This window comes from Globicephala melas, chromosome 8 (assembly GCF_963455315.2).
Source record: "Globicephala melas chromosome 8, mGloMel1.2, whole genome shotgun sequence".
NCBI classification, from domain to species: domain Eukaryota; kingdom Metazoa; phylum Chordata; class Mammalia; order Artiodactyla; family Delphinidae; genus Globicephala; species Globicephala melas.
In genome coordinates, this window is record NC_083321.1 from 43,450,331 (window position 1) to 43,470,333 (window position 20,003).

General features: G+C 41.7%; 2 protein-coding genes across 5 annotated transcripts in view; one reads left to right on the forward strand and one right to left on the reverse strand.

Annotated features, from left to right (window-relative positions):
- Positions 1–4,148, forward strand: part of DKK3 (dickkopf WNT signaling pathway inhibitor 3) — a 48,082-nt gene extending 43,934 nt beyond the window's left edge. Inside the window, exons 6-8 of the mRNA XM_030831410.3 lie at positions 283–427; positions 1,585–1,741; positions 2,566–4,148. Coding sequence (XP_030687270.1) covers positions 283–427; positions 1,585–1,741; positions 2,566–2,785 — 522 coding nt within the window. The 3' untranslated portion in view covers positions 2,786–4,148. The remainder of the gene's footprint in view (positions 1–282; positions 428–1,584; positions 1,742–2,565) is intronic.
- Positions 4,149–9,636: 5,488 nt separating this feature from the next.
- The window catches only part of USP47 (ubiquitin specific peptidase 47), a 123,407-nt gene continuing 113,040 nt past the window's right edge, over positions 9,637–20,003 (reverse strand). For all 4 annotated transcript variants that reach the window (XM_030831406.2, XM_070046142.1, XM_030831405.2 and 1 more), the window contains 7 exons: positions 19,759–19,839; positions 18,322–18,437; positions 17,840–17,958; positions 15,464–15,594; positions 13,916–13,963; positions 13,695–13,825; positions 9,637–12,869 (listed from right to left, as the gene is read on the reverse strand). In XM_030831406.2, coding sequence (XP_030687266.1) covers positions 12,695–12,869; positions 13,695–13,825; positions 13,916–13,963; positions 15,464–15,594; positions 17,840–17,958; positions 18,322–18,437; positions 19,759–19,839 — 801 coding nt within the window. In that variant the 3' untranslated portion in view covers positions 9,637–12,694. The remainder of the gene's footprint in view (positions 12,870–13,694; positions 13,826–13,915; positions 13,964–15,463; positions 15,595–17,839; positions 17,959–18,321; positions 18,438–19,758; positions 19,840–20,003) is intronic.

The following is a 20,003-nucleotide window of genomic DNA, read 5'->3' on the forward strand; positions in this document are numbered from 1 at the left end:
AAGCCAAGTCTGGGGGGGAACCGAAAAGATGCAACCATCCTTTATAAAATCTCAAGCTGTGTAGGACTCCCCCAGGTGTCATGTTTCCTGCCCAGCTCCCATCTCCACCCCCTTGACTTCCCTAAGACACCCCCAGACCAAGGAGCTCGGTTTCCTCCTGTCTATAGTAGGAGGATGTGGGGTAGCCGACCTGCACTGTCTCCAGGCTTCTGGATTGGGGGCAGGGACAGGCTGGGCTCCCTCACGTCCGTGAGCCGCCTGTGTTTTCCCTCCCTGCTGCAGCTCTGCACCCGGGACAGCGAGTGTTGTGGAGACCAGCTGTGCGTCTGGGGTCACTGCACCAGAACGGCCACCAAAGGCGGCAACGGGACCATCTGTGACAACCAGAGGGACTGCCAGCCGGGGCTGTGCTGTGCCTTCCAGAGAGGTGGGTGGACTCCCCTCTGGGGGCAGGACAAGCCCTGTCCCAAGCTCTAGCACACTGGGCCTCCTGGGGCCCCGTCCATGCCAACCACACCTTTTCAGGGACCTCCTCCTAGGCAGGGTCCCCGATGCTCATTGGTATGTGTCCCAGCACCGCAACTTCTTCCCGGGACTGAAGACCAGCTCTCTGTCTCACTCTTTTTCTTTTCCTCCTGTGATGCCTGGAAATTAAATTCCTTCAGGATGCATGAGCCCAAGGAGGGAGGAATACCCCCAGATGCGTGGGATGAGGGCACCCCCTCCCCATCACACTCCACCCATTCCCCAGGCCTCAGGGTAGCACCTGGCCCTGGTCCGCTTTCCTGAGAGTGGCCCCCTTCTACTCCCATCTCTCATTCTCACTGCCCTTCCCAGGTGAGGTCTGCTCAGGTGCTCTCCCTATCCACGGGTGTTTCTGAAACCGTCCCTTAACCCCTCCCTCAAGCCCTAGTCCACCTGGTACCTGCTGCCCCAGCAATTTTCCTCAAGGACATGGCTCCCTGGGTATCATTCCTCTGGGAGCTGCGGTTGCTCCTGTCCTGTCACTTCAATTCCACTCCTCAGTTGGCCTTCCAAGACCTCGGCCGGGTCCAGCTTACCTGTCCTCCTTTTCTCTCTACTCCTTGGCCCATCTGGGAATCTTGCTGTCCCAACCTTTCTCACCAGCCCATATATATATAAACATAGTTACTTTCATTTTTTAATTATACAAATAATACATTTTCAGTGTAGGAAAACTGGAAGATACAGATAAGCAAAGGTCTTATCTATATCCTTCCAGATTTTTTCTCTTTGAAAACATGTTTTGTAATAATAATTCCTGCCCCTCCAAAAAAAACTTCAGTGCCTTTTTCTACTCTTAATTTCTCCATACCTCTGGCCTCAAAACCCAGCACAAGACCACCCCTTCCAGGCAGTCCTCCCTAACTGCTCCAGCCCTCCCGGCTTGTTCCCTCCTGAGCCCATGCCATCATTCTGGTTTCCTACCATTCCACCTCTTCAATCCCAACCTCCACTTTGGGGTTCAGGGTGGAAGCTGGGGGGCTGCACCCCATTTCTCTGCTCCTTCCTTTGGTGCCTGCCTGCCTGCCTGGTACAGGGGTAACCCTCAACTGGTTCCAGGTCTGTTGTTTCCTGTGTGCACACCCCTGCCCGTGGAGGGTGAGCTCTGCCACGACCCTGCCAGCCGGCTTTTGGATCTCATCACCTGGGAGCTGGAGCCTGATGGAGCTTTGGACCGATGCCCGTGTGCCAGTGGCCTCCTCTGCCAGCCTCATAGGTGAGGTCTCACTTGCCCTTTCTGTCGGGGGCTGAGAGCAAATGAGGTGCCACCCAGTGGGGACCCAGGAGCAGGAGCAGGGTGGGGGGAAGATGTGGATTTAATTTAAGGTAGGTTTAGTTGGAGGTGTCCTTGGGTCTTCCAGATGGAGGGTCCAATAGCGGATCTATAGGACTAGGGCTCAGGAGGTGTGGCCAGGGGTACAGATTTGGGTTCATCTGTGTGAGGGTTGAAGCCTCCTCAGTAGATGACGTTAAGAAAGACTGGGTGTGGAGGGAGCCCAGGCGCATCACAATGAAAGAGCAGAGGAGACTGAGAAGGTGCAGTCAGAGAGGTAGGAGGGCAGCCGGGAGAGTGGCCAGCAGAGTAGAGGCCGTGGAGAGACGTGAAGCACCAGGCCTGCTCAGAGGCTAAGTTCTCCGTGCGCATCTCACTCAGCAGCCGCTGCTCTGCCTTCTCTCCCAGCAGGATCCAGGGTGGCTGGGGAAACAGACAGAACCCTGGCCCTGGCCCACAAGGCCCAGGGCTCCCCATAGGTGCAGCAGGGGCTGCTGCTGCCTGGGGGCCCAGGTGGGCAGGGGGCTGTAAACTCTCAGACCGCCAAGTCCTCAGGGCTGCCAGAGAGGGTCCGTGACAGGAGGACAGACCTGTGGCTCGACGTGGGGGAGCTCACCTTGGTGCACATTCTCCAAAGGTGACCCTCCCTCAGCATCTGCTTTAAGGCAGGATGTTAGAGGAGGTGCCGTGAAGGTGAGCTGGGCTTGTGCAGAGGGCAGGGCCTCAGTTTGGGGGCCTGGGCCTCGCCCCCGTCCCTCCCTCCACAGCCACAGCCTGGTGTATGTGTGCAAGCCCACCTTCGTCGGGGGCGGCGATGAGGACGGAGCGAACCTGGTGCCCAGAGACGTCCCTGATGAGTATGAAGACGGCGGCTTCATCGAGGAGGTGCGCCGGGAGCTGGAGAACCTGGAGAGGAGCCTGTCAGTGGAAATGGCTCTCAGGGAGCTCGGGGCCGCTTCGGAGCTGCTGGAGGGAGAGGAGATTTAGACCCAGGCCTGTTCTGTGGGTAGACATGCAACAGAAGTAGTTAATTTATTTCCCCAGCTGTGTCCCTAGGTGTGAGCTCACCAGGCTTTTTTTCCGTGGCCTCTTCCCAGTACATTTTCCCCTCTGGCTTAAAACCACATGAGGGGCTGCACCCTTGCCCAGCACCCACCCCCTCCCCCATGCACCACAATTCTGGTGTCGGGGAAGACCAGGGTGTGGGAGGCTGAAGGTAGAATAGGGCTGCTAAACTGGTCCAAAGTATTGGCTGCTTCGCCTCTGCTGGTTGGCAGACGGCACGTTTCGTTTTGTGTGACATTGCCTCGAGAATAGTTGGAGGGGAGGGGATGGAAAAGAATGCAGAATTTCCCCACGATGGGTTTTGGGGTAATGTTGACTCTCAAACATGTGGAGAAGAATGCCCTGCTTTGCAAACGTAAACCTGCGAAAATGCAACAAGTGAATCTTTCATGCCATTCTCCCCATGGGCACAGGCAAGCGCTGCCCTCAGCTGCTGCAGGTTAAACGTTCTCACTCCACGTTACCTGCATTCATCCTCTCAGCAGGGTTACTCAGCTCCTACCTCTGTGCCAGGGCAGCAGTGTCATGTCCTCTCACCACAGCCTGGTGAAGGGGGCATTGGTCTCCCCGTCTGCCAGGATCTCGGAGGCTCAGAGATGTCAAGTGGCTTTGCCAAGTCACACAGCTAGTGAAGACCAGAGCAGGATGTCACCCAGGTGTGATTCCAAGCCCAGTGCTCTCCCCACCAGCCTCAGTGCCACCTAAAGTACCCGCTACGAGGATGAAGAATGAGATTTTTTTTTGAGGCACACCTGGAACTAAGGTCAAACTAGTTCACACATCCCTGTAAGATTAAAGTTCTGCTGTTTGTTAGAAAAACAGCGTTCTCCCCAGTGTGGGTGGCCATCACTCCAGTGGAGACAGAGGTATTGACACTATCCCCTGTGGCAGTCAGTTATATCAGTAACTTTGAAGGTACACATGACCGGAGCATAATATGTAAGTTAATGTGCCAGAAACAGTACTTAGGTAATCTTAGGGCCAGGATTATAAATGAAATTTGCAAAATCACTTACCAGCAACTGAAGACCATATTGACTGCATGGAGAAAATCGAGCCAAGCAAGACTTTGTGAAATATGGTTGTAATATCCAGGCTAAGAGCACTGAATTGTATGCTGTTCCATAAATGATATTTTCAAGTGTCATGGACTGTTTCTATCACGTATTCAGAGTTATTAAATGTTAAAGTCACACACAATTGTACAAGCATGCTTTCTTCAAGTTTTAAATTATGTATAAACACATGTTGCATTTAGAAATCAAGCATAAATCACTTAAACTACTCTTTTGTAGCTCTTGGACTTCTTTTTCCTTTTGACTTTGAAAACATTCCTTTCAGCCAGAAAACATAAAATAGAAATGACCTGCATTGTCCAAAAAGAAAATAAAAAGTTCTTCCATAAAGCACATTTTCCAGACAATGGAAGCACACCTCTTTTAGCATCAAAATATTTTAGAAATGTTAACCATTTTGGGATGGGAATTAGTCCTTAAGAGTGTCAGTGCTTCATTGTCTCTGAAAGAGTAAATGGAATGTGTATGCCTCTTTTCTGGGGAGGCTTCTTTAATCAAATGCAGTTCTGGGCCAAACACAGTAAGATCTTCAGTGACCATAATAATCCATAATAATAAACTACTATATATGAAGGTCAGCTGGGTGACTGATAGACACCAGATTAGACAGTCTACCCATATGAATTCAATCTTCATTGAACCCATGAATATTTTCTTCATTTAACAGATGAAGAAATGGATACTCAAAAAGATTAAGTGATAGAGCTAGAAGTCAAAACAATATCTAGTACAGTATGCTCAGGATATACTGATGTTTATCTCTTAAAATTAGCTGTTTTCAATGTCCAGAATCATCAGGACCACTCTACATCTTTATTACTCAACAGATATTTACTCAGAACCAGGTGCTGTGATATGCACTAGGGGTACCAAGTTGATCCAGATAGGGTCCTACCCTGAAAGCATCACAGCCTAATGAGGGAGATACACTAAACACAGCACTGGCAAAATGAAAGCAGTCAACCCTATATCTGAACAGAGCGTTACAGGATCCTCGAAGGAGCACGTGGCTTGGGAGAGCTGGCATGGGAACTGGCTTTCCAAGATGATAGTATATCAGGAGGACAGAAGGAATAGGAAAGGGCATTCTGGGCTACAGGCAGAGGGAGGGAGGCAAGGAGGAGGGATGGTATATAGGGGGAACTGCAAGTAATTCATAGTGGCTGGAAGGCAAGGTAAATTTGAGTGTTTGGCGAAGAGGCTGAAATTTCATCCAGAAACTTACTGAGCACCTACTAAATGTCAGGCCCTACGTTAGGTGCCAGGGAGACAGTAGTACATGACATAAAAACTAGGTCACTTTCTCATGGAGCTTATATGCAGGTATATTATCCTGTTCTACTTTGTCATCATAGCCACAAAAAGAACATGAGAGGCTTGGCAAAATTCTTGGCTGAAATTCACATATAGATGCTGGTGTAGCTCCTCTACTCACGGTTCTAAGTGGAATATCGTAAAGGTTAGGTGGACTTTGGTACTTGCATCTTCCTGCCTGCCCTTCCCGAGATCTGGAGTTCCTGCCAAGGAAGCCACAGTAGATGCTGTCATTTCAATTACCTGACAGCTAATCCCAGCCCTCTTTCCTTGCGCTTCTCCCACCATCACAGAGGCTGAAAAAGCTGGACACTTGCTTTCCCAGCCCCCCCTTGCAGCTAGAGATGGCCACATGACCCAGTCCGGGCCCTGGAAATGTAAGGGGAAGGCTGCCAAAGAGTTTCTGGGAAGGGTTTTTTACCTGAGTGACAAAAGGAAAGAGGCCTACAGGAAGTATATCCCCACCCTCCACCCCCTTCCCTGGTTGCCTGCCTTTGAGCACAGGTGTTTGGGATGTGACATTTGGTGCTGCAGCAGCCATCTTGGGATCATGTGATCAAGATCAAGGCCATCAGCAGGGCTGCCTTCTTGGAGGCTCTGGGGAAGAAACCACATCCTTGCCCTTTTTAGCCTCTAGAGGTTGCTTTCTTTCTGTGGCTCATGGCCCCCTTCATCTTCAAAGCCAGCATTAACAGGTTGGGTCTTTTGGTGCCATCTCTGCAGCTGGGAAAGGTTTTTCACTTCCAGTGACTCATATATAATCCAGAATAATCTTCCCATGGCAAAGTCCTTAATCTTTATCATATCTGCTGTCCCTTTTGCCATGTAAGGTAAATATTCAGAGGGTCTGGGGTTTGGGATATGGACATCTTTTGTGGGCTGTTATTCTACGTACCTCAGAAGGATAAACGCCTGAGTCCTTGATGACGCTGAGGAGGAAAGCAGCCCTTCTGTCAACTATTTCTGGACTCCTTCTAAAGTAAACCAGGAATATGACAGATAAAGTTGCTGTTAGTCTTTGTTGTTTGAAACCAGAAACAACTAAGAGGGGAACAACATGCAGCTTTATGAATCCCAACCCACCCGCTTTCCCACCCTCAATGGGAAAGCAAGATTAGAAAATGAAGTGTTTGAGTGTGTGGTGCAGGCTCCAAGTCTGAGCTCCACCTTCCGCCCAGGTGAGTGGCTGGCTTGTCCACCCACAGGGCCTTAGACTAAACTGGAAGAGGACTGTGATGGAACAAAAATGATTGCTGCTGACTCTTCCCAGCTTCCCCTCTTCATGTTCTGTTTCTGCTCCCTTCCTTTACTCCTCACAGTGTCTGGCTTTTCTAGCCTCCCTAGCCTGGTTCTTTGCGCTTTTGACACAATCAGGAGAAAGGGGTGCAGGGCAGAAGGATGAGAGCTGAAGGGAGAGGCCAGGGACCTGCTGTGGTGGGAGGGAAGCATGGGATAAAGGGCAGTTAAGTATTCCTGTAGTTTGTGCATCCCCTCCAGAGAGTCAAGAAATGCAACTAGATGAGAGATTGTTTTGATAGCCAGATTGGGTTTCCAAAGTCAGAGGGCCGACAGCTGTGTAGCTAGGCACCTCATAACAGGGGCTGCTGAGAGATGCCACTGCAGCAGCAGCAACTCAATTGCCCTATATAAAGACGACAAGAGAGGTGGTAAGAAACCCCCTTTTGGGAGATGGCAGTGTTTGGAAAACAGGTTATTTCCCTGTCTGACCTCCTATGAGGCAGGGGAAATTAGACTTATTCCTTTGGCTAAAACCTATGGGAGGAACTTTCAGAGAAACACTCATAAAATTTGGATGGGACAACTCAACAACAAAAAAACAAACAACCCAATCAAAAAAATGGGCAGAAGACCTGAAAAGACATTTCTCCAAAGAAGAAATACAGATGGCCAATAGGCACATGAAAAGATGCTCAACATTGCTAATTATTATAGAAATGCAAATCAAAACTACAGTGAGGTACCACCGGTCAGAATGGCCATCATTAAAAAGTTCACAAATAACAAATGCTGGAGAGGGTGTGGAAGAAAGGGAACCCTCCTACACTGTTGGTGGGAATGTAAGTTGGTGCAGCCACTGTGGAAAACAGTACAAAGGTTCCTCAGAAAACTAAAAATAGAATTACCGTATGATCCAGCAATCCCACTCCTGGGCATATATGCAGAACAAAACTATAATTCAAAAAGATACATGCACCCCTATGTTCACAGCAGCACTATTTACAATAGCCAAGACATGGAAGCAACCTAAATGTCCATTGACAGATGAATGGATAAAGAAGATGTGGTACATATGGAATACTACTCAGCCATAAAAAATATGCCATTTGCAGCAACATGGATGCAACTAGAGATTATCATACTAAGTGAAGTCAGAAAGACAAATACCGTATCACTTATATGTGGAATCTAAAATATGACACAAATGAACCTATCTATGAAACAGAAACAGAATCACAGACATAGAGAATAGACTCATGGTTACCAAGGGGGAGGGAGGTGGGGAAGGATGGATTGGGAGTTTGGGGTTAGCAGATGTAAACTGGTACATATAGAATGGATAAACAACAAAAGTCCTACTGTATAGCACAGGGAACTAAATTCAATATCCTGTGATAAACCATAATGAAAATGAATGTATATATATTTGTATAACTGAGTCACTTTGCTGTACAGCAGTAATTAACATAATATAAATCAACTATACTTCAATAAAAAATAAAATTTGTATGGGAGCCATTGACATCTCAAAGGGGGATGGTTGTGTAGAAGGTGGACACATTGACTTGCCACTAATACCATGGAAGGAGGAGCATCAGGGAGAGACGACTGGATGGAGCAGTGAGGTGGAGGAGGGCAGATGCAAAGATAGATTCCTACTGCACCCACAGCCCCAGAGACAGGGCCATGGAAGAAACATGCAGTTAAGGGTTGAAGACTTGGTGGGGACCAGGGCATCATGGGATAACGTGGTACGCATTTCAGAGGAATGTCCCTTGCCAGCAGGAAGTCGGCAAAAGATAGTCAAGTTTCATAAGGAACCACCACTGTTGTTTGGAGTTGAATCTTTGCCTGGTAGGACCCGTAGGGCGTCTTACCTTCTACGAGAGTTCATGGTGACCAGGTAAAAAGGGGACAGTAACCTCACCACCACCAACAGAAGGCTGCTCTTTTCCCTCTTCCACCATCTATAGAGCTGGTGTGGAAAAGAGCCAGTGGGGAGTGAGGGCTCTGACCATAGCCTCCTTCCCTCTCCAAGCAGAGTGGCACATCCAGCAGCCACTGTGCGTGTGGTGGGGGGAGGCGCTTTAAATCAAATGGCTAAAAAACTTCAACAAGGTCAGATTGTTTGAATAATGCAAAGTGCCTTAAAATTTATAGGGTTGCCCCCAAAGTCTGCTTCCAGTGCGAAACTGCATTCTACAAAACAGTTGGCATAGTTACTGGAAAAACAGAACCACTGCATTATTTGTATCTCAACAAGATGATACCTTCTAATTCAGTGGGTTGCTTAAAGCATTATAAGGCTGAACATGAAGTGTGCCCTCTATACTGGGGGAAGGGGCAGGTTGGGAGCAAAGGCAGCAGAGGGGGAGCACGGTACTCACCTTTAAGGCAGGGCTCCTGGGTCCACAAATAATCCCCTGGCCTGGTAAATTCTCAGACTCTGACCAGTCAAAAGACCAGCTTCTCCTGTGCAGGTTAACTGGTGAGGGGGAGGTAGGTGGTGGTGCTATCACGGGGAAGGGGGAGCACATCCCTCCCTAACACTTTTTTGCCCTCCTAGCTTGGCCCCTAGTGATTGTCGCATTCTTTTCTAAACAGACACACATGATTTAACGCACTCTTGATTTTGTCAAGCATTGTTTCTGAAAGCCACGTTTTGAAAATTAACACTATATCTAACCAAATGATCGTAGTACCCCTTTCCCCATACGAACGACATTGAAGGAGCATCTTCTGTACACCAGCTTCATGTACACCAAGCCTACGTGGCTACAAGCTTTATTTGGACCATGAATTCCTTTGCAAACCTGATTTAAAAAGCATTTACTAGACCCCTAGAAAACTACACATACACACAATTTTGCACTGGATTTAAGGATTTGTGGCCCTAGAAGGCTTTTGACTGCTAGTGACCAAAATATTGATTCGTTTTGCAAAAATTACACAGAATTGTTTAGATGGAATACTTTTATTTAGCAAACAAAAAACTTGCTAATTCAGATTATCTTCTATTCCATATACTCTAGACTACAATTTGCAAGTCACAAGTGCAAGAGCTGGTTAGGGTCTTGATGCTGAACAAAGGGACAAAATTCAGAAGGAAAACAGCCAATTGAAAAGGAAATACTAGCGAATGAATCAGAATAAAAGATTTTATTGTATTCCATACATTCACAGGTCACTTCCAGATTTAGTAATAACACTGCAGTGCTCTGATGCTGTGCACTCTACCTCAGACCACGTTGGAAGTTTATAGCTGTCTCCTCTCTCCGCCTAGATATCATTCCTAACAGTGTAGCCTGCCTACTTGATTGTTTTCTAGCTGTGGCATAGTTCACCCCCGTTTCCTCAGAATTTTAAAGTACTTTCTGTTTTCTCAAGAGTTTTAAAGTACTTTCCATTCCATTACAAAAGAGATTACCAAACACTGTGTAGTTAGTATAGGGCTCCGTCCCTCACTCTTTTTATCTTGTCATGGTTACTATCACTTACTTACACTTCGTTTGAGAAGTAGACGTTCATCTAGCAAACCTCTGTTCAGACCAGCTAAATAAACACTGCACAGACCAGCTAAATAAACAAGGCAGAGTCCTGAAACCATAGCTCTGGCTTCTTCACCAAAATGGACCCCTGACCTTCAGCACCTGCCTTAGATATGTAGGTACTTGGTTCTCACAGGGCGTCCCTGGCTGACACAAACTCATCTTCCCCACAGTAAAAACTCTTCAAAACCTTGGCATGACCCATGGGGAACACGGGTCACTCTTTATTGCATGTGGCCTGCCTCAGACTCAGAAGATTCAGCAGATGAGTGATCACCAGGTTCCACTGCCCCAGGCCTGGGAACACACAGTTAATGTGCCCTTTGGCTTACAGGTGCTCACTTGTTTCTCTGAGTCTGGGGGAGGTTGACACATTAATCTCTTTCCCGCAAATTACTGTTCCCACTGCCACAAATCCACTTTGAAATCACCACCCCCTTTACTGAAATTATTCAAGTGCAACATTGTGTTCTCTATCAGGCACTGAAGAGCAAGAAGCTTTAACTTTTTCTTTTCCATAATGAAATATATATTTTCTTTACCCTTGGTATTTGTAATACACCTGCAATTAGAAACAGCAAACACGAAACAAACAATAAAAAGGGCAGAAGGCACAGAATGAGGAGCAGGTATGAAGATTCTACCATTTCCTCTTATAGGGACACTAAACCAAACCAAACACGGCCCCAAACCCATTTTACTTACAAATCTGCCTCCTCTGCTCCACAGTCAGTCCTTGAAAGCAGAAAGCACATTTACTGACCCCTATATCCCAAGGAAGCTGGCCTGCATCAGAACCAAAGAGCTGTCATGTTACATCAGAAAATCGAAATGATCTGAAAAAACAACTCATCACAAATGCTTCAAGTTTTCCTCTGAGAACACCACCAATTCCACTAATGCAAACCCAGAACACTACCGCCATCAAATTTAGCAGAATGCTACAGAGTTTATATGGAATAAAAATTAGTGAGAAACATGTCTTAGAAAAAAATTTTTTCCCCTCGTAGGGACTTTTAAGATATTATGGAACTCTCAATCATTATATTCAAACTGCAACCAACATTTGCTAACACTATTTTCTAATTTTTTCTTAAAAGGAAAAAAAGGGTAAAATTTCGACTCTGAAATATCGACAGGATCCTCCAAAGTTAAATATTAACATCTTTTCATCTCTCTTATGAGAACTTTACTGTAAACATACGTTACCACAGAGATGAGATAATTATTCAATATACATTACAAAATGTGGTATTTAAAGAAAACAAATCTCTTCTGAACCCGGATTCTTCATCCACAAAAGTTTAATGACCAAAATAACACAACAGAATGAACAAATGTTTTATTGGCATGTTCATTGTTGTAAACAGCATCTGGCATGAAAAAGTTTTACCAAAACCTTTTTATTGATTTTTTTATAAATTAGATGGCATTTTCAAAATTTACGTAGAATTATGTTCATTGAATAGTTGCATTTAGCAGAGCAAAAACTTGCCGATTCGAATAGACTTTGCAATGAAATCATGTTGACTGCATTAGCCTGTGTCATGACCTGACTTACTAGCAAGTTTATTCAAAACGATGTTGTTTCCCCAAAGTTAAACTACATGTAACTATGTATCAACTCCAAAAATTAAAGTGGGACTTAAAAGGGTTTTAGAAGATTCAAACTTGGAGTAAATCTTCAAAATAAATGTAAAAAAGGAAAAAATCGAAGCCGCTGAACAGAAAAACCTCATTAACAAGGGCAAATACAATCGTATGGGACCCAGCACTGAGGAACCCCACTGAGGGTTACATTTACATAAACTGCTATACTTCTCAATGTACACAAATGTACATCATGAATGATATGTGAAATGAATAACCATGGGAAATAGCTGAACTGCAATTATGATAACTCAATAGGATCAATTTTATTTACATGCTGAATGAATGAGTGAAATGAATTCTCTACCTCCATAACTTAACGTACAATCAGTTATAATTACAGTATTGCAGCAATTTTGAGCTGCCACCTGCTGGGAGTGGTCTAAGGAAATGTTTTGATGATCTAGAATAATGTTCTTAATACTTCGAAAAAAAGAAAACAAAATAAAAACACAACTTCACGATTCTTTACTGGGTTACGGCTGGTTCTAAGAATTTCTTTCTTCTGCTCCTATTTTTGCTGCTTTCCAAGAGTCAACACACGTTGCATTTACTTCCGAATTGTCAATGAGGTAATGTGTGTATCAGTGAAATAAACAGAAATTCATTCATTCATGGCCTTTGCACAGCTTTTATTATTAAGCTATGAGCATCCTGTTTGAGGCTGGTTTGACTAGCGGCTATGTGCACATCTGTCTGCAAGAAAAGAAGTTTACTCATTCCCCTTTCCCCTTTTCTAGTAGCAGGTTTTGCTTTTTGTTTTTATTTTTTTGCACATCCCTTTTCACTTTACAGTACATTTGACTATAGTGCACAACATGATTCCAAGTCAAAACAGTGGCCCATTGGGCACTGAGCTTCTGATTGGTGAAGGGCAGTCCAATCAGTGCTGGTATCACTGGGTTACCCCTAACCACGTCCGGCTATAATGGCACACTACACAGTAGCAGTGAACCGTCTAATTAAAACCAAAATCCCCCAGGGAAAATGCTACACTAGCAGAGTCAGTCTTGAGTCAGATCTTTATTTGGTGCTCCATCCAGATATATTTTTAGTGCTTTTTCTTTCCGAGGTGAGTACGTTACACGATGTCCCGTCTTCTGGAGTCGACTGCTTTCTTTTTTCATCAGTTCATTTCTTTGCTCATCTGTCAACTCCATTAATTCTTCTGTTTTATCCCTACGTTTAAAATATTAATGACATATTAGACCAGCAGAGCCATCTGTCTCCTTTAATTTATGCTTAAATGCTCTAAAGCTGCTCAGTGAGAAAATGAAATCTGATTATCACCACTGAAGTTAAATAACCTCATATATTAAGATATCCTAGATTTCTAATGTGTTTATTATATTAACATGGCACTCACTTCGAAAAATGGCAAAGAATAATTTCCATGTTACTATTAGTATAATAATGGCTATCATTTATTGAACATCTATTTATAACAGGCACTAGGCCAGTTTTTTAAAATGCAATAGTTCCTAATTCTCATAAAATCCTGCAAGGTTGAAATCATTGTTGCCATTTTACAGATGAGGATCTAGGTAAATAACAACGCTAAATCTGAACACATATCTGCCAGCCTCCAATGACTATTCTTTTCCCTCTATATCTGTAATGTCTGATCCGGCAGCCACTAGCCATGTGTGCCTATTGAGATATGTCTGCTCCAAATTGACATGGGAGGCAAGTATAATAAATATACAATATTTCGGAGACTTACTATACGAAAAATAATGTAAAATATCTTGTAAATGATTTTTATATTGTTTACATGTTGTAATGATAATATTTTGGATGTACTGGGTTAGAAATACTTTATTAAAATAATTTCACCATTCTACTTTTTAAAATGTGGCTACTAGGAATTTCAGAATGTAATAAATGGCTTGCACTGGTCAGGGCTGCTCTATATCATAACAATTGTAAAGCTATTTATGAAAAACAAGATGCACAACAAAAATGTGGTATCACTAGAAATAACCAAAACATTGTGAATGTTACCTATAAAATATGACTGCACCATCATCACAGATATAAAGAGGCCAGACATTCAGGGTAGAAACTTTAGGATTCCAGTCCAAATCCTGATGAATATCAAGGACAGAAATATCACAGGGAAAAGTTCCTCTACCCTAAGGAGAAAAGAATGAATGAATAAATGACACCATTAGCCATGTTTATTGAGCCCTAGTACCCAGATTTAAACATTCTCAGGGCCTTACCTTGGCAAATTCAATATCTTCTAAAGGAATTCCACTGATTTCACAAAGCTGTAAAAGGAAACATTTTACATGAGTTCATCTAAAAAGTAAATTTGCTGAGAAGTTATTTTCCTTTAACCTCATAAGCACAGACATACCTTGATTTTTTGTTCAAAGAAGTAACATGTTTGATAAAAATTTTTTAAAAAGCAGGAAGTGGAATTCTCTCCTCTGTCTACCTGCAAACACCATGTCTCAGAAATATCAATTTAGTATATTCCTTTCAGACCTTTCCTATGCATATATAAACTACATACACACATTTATAAATACATTTCATAAACAGTTTTATATATCTATATAATAACTTTATATAGTCTCTATATAAGAATAGGATACCGAGTAACCTCATTCTCTTCAATAGTTGAAAAATATACCATTGTATTTCCTATTGATGGACACTGAGCGTGTTTTTAGGTTTTCCCAGTTACAATGCTATAATATGTATCTCCATAAATATCTCTTTGCATATTTCTGCAAATATTTCTTAGATGTAGAATTGCACATCTGAAATGTTGATAAACAATGCCAAGCTGAACCCTGAAAAAAATGTAACAATGTAACCACTTATCAAAGGTGTATGATATTGCATTTTCCCCAAACCATGATGACTCTAGGTATTTTTTTATATTCTAAATCTTCACCAATTTAAGAGGTAAAAAGTGTTGTTATTATTTTAACTTGTATTTCTTCTTCTATGAATTGCCTATTCATGTTCTTTGCTTATTTTAAAATTAGACTGTCCAGATTATTAATTTGTAGCTCCTTTTAAATTTGGACATCATGTTTCACATATGTTTCGAATATTTTTCCATTGTTTTTTAGCTTTATGGGTTGCTTTAAAAATATTTTTTTGGCAGTTGGGGGGTACTGTGCAGAAGATTTAAACTTTTATGTTGTCTATCTTTTCTTTTTTGGCTTTTGGTATTATACTTACAAATATTTTTCCCTCTCTGGGATTATAAAAATATTCTCAATATTTTCACCTAGAACATTTATCATTTTACTATATTTTAAAATATAAATTTAACTTATTTAGAATTTATTTTTGTGTTTGGTGTGAAATATGGAAATAAATTTTTCCCCAAACTGCCATCCGTCCTAGTACCACTTATGAATAATTCACCCTTTCTCCAGAGATCCTTAGAATTCCCACCTTTAAAATGAAAAATGCAGAAGACATCTTCATCTGGGTTCTCTACTCGATTCTACCTCATTTGGGTTTTAAGCATATACAGCAATTTACTCTAGTGCCTCTAACTAATCCTAACTACTTAAGGCAAAGTTGGTCCAAGTAACAGAAAGTGGTGGTTCACTTCTGGATGGCCAGAAGCCAAGGTAATTTTTCAAAGCATCAGCAGCCCTAAGAAACAAGAGTAGTGTGGCACAATGTGTGACAGAGACAAAGACAGGTTGCTGCATCAGTGTCTGGCACTCACTTCCTAGGGTGTCTCTTATGCACCACAGAGAAAAATGTATGTTAGTTCATTTTCTTTAAAATGAACTTACCTTCTCTCGCAACTCATCAACACTACTGCTTTCCAACACAACCTCCTGGAAGGGATCCAACTTCATCTCTGAAGGCCTCCACCGTCTTGACAAAACTGCGAGTTGTGACATGGATTTCATCTTCTCTGCCCCTAATATGCAAGATTAGGCCATCATTCTATTTACTCTAATGATTCATAATTTGCCTTTTCTTGTACTGCCTGACTAAACAAAAAGATTTACTTCAAGTGTTATTCTTAAAAAGTGGGCATGGGGACCTCCCTGGTGGTCCAGTGGTTGAGACTCTGTGCTCCCAAAGAAGGGGGCCCAGGTTCAATCCCTGGTCAGGGAACTAGATCCCACATGCCACAACTAAAGATCCTGCATGCTGCAACTAAGACCCGGCGCAGCCAAATAAATAAATAAATATAAAAAAGAAAAAGTGGGCATAAAAGAAACCAATTATCCCAAGGATTTTTTGAGAATAAAATATTTATTCTCTTCCCCCAAGTCTCAGAAGATAATCGCTAACCCCTGCAAGCTCTCCTTCCACCAGTACTCCTAATTCCACTCCCTCTGACTCCTGCTGGACACTGCTCGACCAATTACTCTCTTCTTTGCATCTATGATCTTTGTTCCTCTGTTGGCTTCTACCCCACAATCTAAAATCATAATCAAATAGCTTTAAGTTTATCTTCTTTTTTCACTCAAGCTATCATTAATCCTTCTCTTTTCATTTACTCCCAAACTTACTGATTCTTCAAAACCCAGCTCAGCTGTCACCTTTCTCTTTGATGTACACAAGAGCCAACTGTACTGATTTGGTCCTTAACACCTATCATTTTGGAATTACAGGTTTGTAGTTCTGGCTCTCCCATACACTGTGCATCTGGAGGGCAATCACTGGTCTTTATTCATTTTTATAGCACCAAGGGTCAGCAATGTCTGGCAAATTACAGGTCAATAAATGTTTCTTAGATTTAATCACATGACATATCTTACTCAAGTATTTCGATGCTAAAATATATACTGAAATGATACTGATGTAAGGACCTACTATCCAGAGACATGTTCTGGCTAATCCATCTCTGCTAATATATACTCCGTCCTAATAAGGGTGACATCTATGTCCTTCATCTCTTCTTGGCCTACCCAGAAACAGTGATTACTCTCTCAGGTCCCAGATACTCAGAGAAGGAATTACAATCTGGAGCACTTGCTTACAAATCATGGTAGATGGCGTCCTGGTTATTCCTTGTCTCCCCACTTAACTTGTCACTTAATCAGAATTCAAACATTGAAATTTAAACCAAATTAGACCTGAAATAGGTGAGGTGTTAGTATTATTGAACCCTCTGAAAGCTATCATAATCTTACATAAAAATATCCAGAACTTATGATATTTTAATTTCTATGGAAAAAGAAAAGGAAAATCAAAAACTTTCTAAGCAACAGCAAAGTCACAAAAGAATATAGAACTAGTTGTTTCCCTTTATATCTCCTAAAAGCCAACTTTTCCCCCACTAACTCTTCCAAAAAACATTAGATTAAAATGTACCAATGTTGATAATTAAAACCAGGAGGTGTGACAAACAGAACTGCTCTTCTAGGTCACTGTTACATTGTTATGGGTTGAATTATGTCCCCCACCAAAAGACATGTTGAAGTCCTGAACTTCAGTACCTCAGAATGTGACCTTATTTGGAAATAGGGTCGTTACAATGGTAATCAAGTTAAAATGAGATCATTAAAGTGGGTACTAATCCAATATGACTAGGGTCCTTATAATATGGGAAATCAGGACACAGATAGGAAAGCCCGCACAGAGAACATGATGTGAAGATGAAGGCAGAGATCAGGAGGATGCATCTATAAGCCAAGGAACACCAAAGACTGCCAACAAACCACCAGAAGCTAGGAGAGAAGCATGGAGCAAATTCTCCCTCACAGCCCACAGAAGGAACCAACCCTGACAACACCTTGATCTCAGACTTCTAGCCTCCGAAACTGTGAGAAAATAAATTTCTGTTGTTTAAGCCACCCAATTTGTAGTACTTTGTACCAGCCTAGAAAACTAATATTGTCACTGTTCTCAAAATCTCTGAAAAATCATTAATACCACAGCCTCAAAACAAGTCACAATGAAAAAAGAGACTAAATAACAAACATGGCTAAGAAACTTTTACTTTCTGTAAAAGGTACTAAAAATACAACTTTGAAATTGCAACTTCCCTGAAAGGAAGAATTCATATTCTTAAAATTAGAGAAAAGAAGAAATATTTAAAAGGCAAATGATGCCCAGAGAAGAGACAGAAGAAACTCATTATTTGAAAAAATGATAACTTCGATTATTTCTAGAGAATTCCTGATATTTCTCCACAAAAATATTGATAATACCATCAAGAACTTCAAGGAAAACCTCCCAGTTGCTGGAAATATTAATATCTTCTTCATAAATATGATAATCCAAAAAGACAGTGCCAGGATTCTTCCATGTTTTTTTCCTTAGACGAAACCTACAAATGTGATAAGACATTTTAAACTATTATACTTTGAAATTCTTAACTTGAAAAAAAATGACATGAATCTGACACATCAAAGAAAAATGAACTATGTTCAAACACAAAAGTCAAATGGTTATTCATTAAAATTTTGGGAAAATATAATGAAAAGCTCTCAAGACATCAAATTTAGTATCCTACAGAGGAAGTTCAAACAAATGCTAATACTTTTGCTTAGTTCTATTAATCTGCAGTACTAAAATTCTGAATGGTACAGGAATTTAAAATTCTTCTAGTTTTAGAAAATTATACCAATCCATATCAATTGACCACACTGTCTTTCTTCAAATTGCTGATGACACTGTAATTTTACTTTACCTGTCAATACTGAGCTCTAAACCACATTGCTCCCTGAGCTGAGGAATTAACTCCTCTTTTGATTGCCGTACAGTCATTCCTTTAGCAAACACAGCATCTAGCAGAAACTTGCACGGCTAGGAATATAAACATAAACAATTAGACCCTGAATTACATTAAAATAAGGATCAACAAGACGTTTTATTTGCACTTTATAGTGTGACAATTACTGGACTGGGTTTAGGAGTCTTATCTTCCTAGGTTTAAATCTTGGCTCCACTACTTACTAAAGCTCTGCTATCTTGAGCAAGCTTACTTAACATTTCTGTGCCTCAGTTTTCTCATCTTTAAACCAGAGCCAGAGTCATTGTGGAGATTAAATATGATAATACATTCATATTTCTCTTCTTGTAATACAATGACCATACTTTTGAAAGTAAAAAGAATCACCTTTATAGAGTAAAATGAGAGAAATGAATACTAATTCTCCAAATACATTCACTGACTGTCTCAAAAGAGATACAGTATTCACAAACCCCAAATTCAGAAGAAAGATGTAAGTCAAAATGAGTGTAATGGATCACATATAAGAGATATGACTGATGCCTAATAAAATATTTGTTGAACAAATGAAGGCATTTTATGAAAACATTATCCCCTTATTTGCTGTTTTTCACATTTGTCTAGGTCTTCACTGAGATGTTATAAATGTCTTAAAAATAGTGTCTTTGCCTTATTCTTCTGGGTATTCACCACAACCTTATATATCACAGGAACTAAGATATTTTATTACTCCCCGAAAAACATAGCTGGCTTAGATCCTTAATCCACCATTTACAAGTTATATGACCTTGGGCAAGTTACCTCTCTGTGCCTCGGTTTCTTAATCTATAAAATGAGAATAACAGTACTTTTATAATAGAGTTAATTGATGAGGATTAAAAGGGTTAATATTTGTACGCACTTAGAGCACAAAGAGACACTATATATAATGCTAGTTAAATACTAAAAATGATTCTCTGAACACAAAAAGTAGTCAACTGCCATCCTTCTGTAGCATTTTACAATCATTCCCAGAAGCACAAACAAACCCTTTTAAAAGCAGAAAATGTTTGCCCTTCCAGCATTTGTAGCAATACTTTAGACCAGGGGGATGACAAAAATGGCCTGAGGGCCACATTCATCTGGTGCCTGTTTTTGTAAGTGAAATTTTATTGGAACATAGCCACCCCCATTGGCTTATGTACTGTCTGTGTCTGCTTCTGTACTACATTGGCAGAACTGAGTAGTTGCAACAGAGGCAGTATGGCCTGTACAACTGAAATATTTCCTAAAAAAAGTCTGCTATCCCCTTCTTTAGAGAGATAAAAAGAAATGTCTAGTAATCAAATCTGTGCACTGTATGTTTTTAATAACCATCAAAAGTTACCTTACATTGCTTGTAAGTATATTACTTACCTCTTGTTCATTGACTAGAAGCTGGTACACTTTAACTCTGTATTCTCCTTTTTTAAGTGCTCTCCCCAGTCTAATTGTAATCTACAAATTAAAAACAGTTTTTTTTAGACGTATGGTCTCAGCAGAATAAACTACCCATTTTCATCTCAACTGTTTAGTATTTTTCTCCCAATTCTCTAGATTCTGGGCTGTTTGAAAACAGGTATATCTTTTACCTCTGATTCCCCAGTGCCTAGAATACTAAC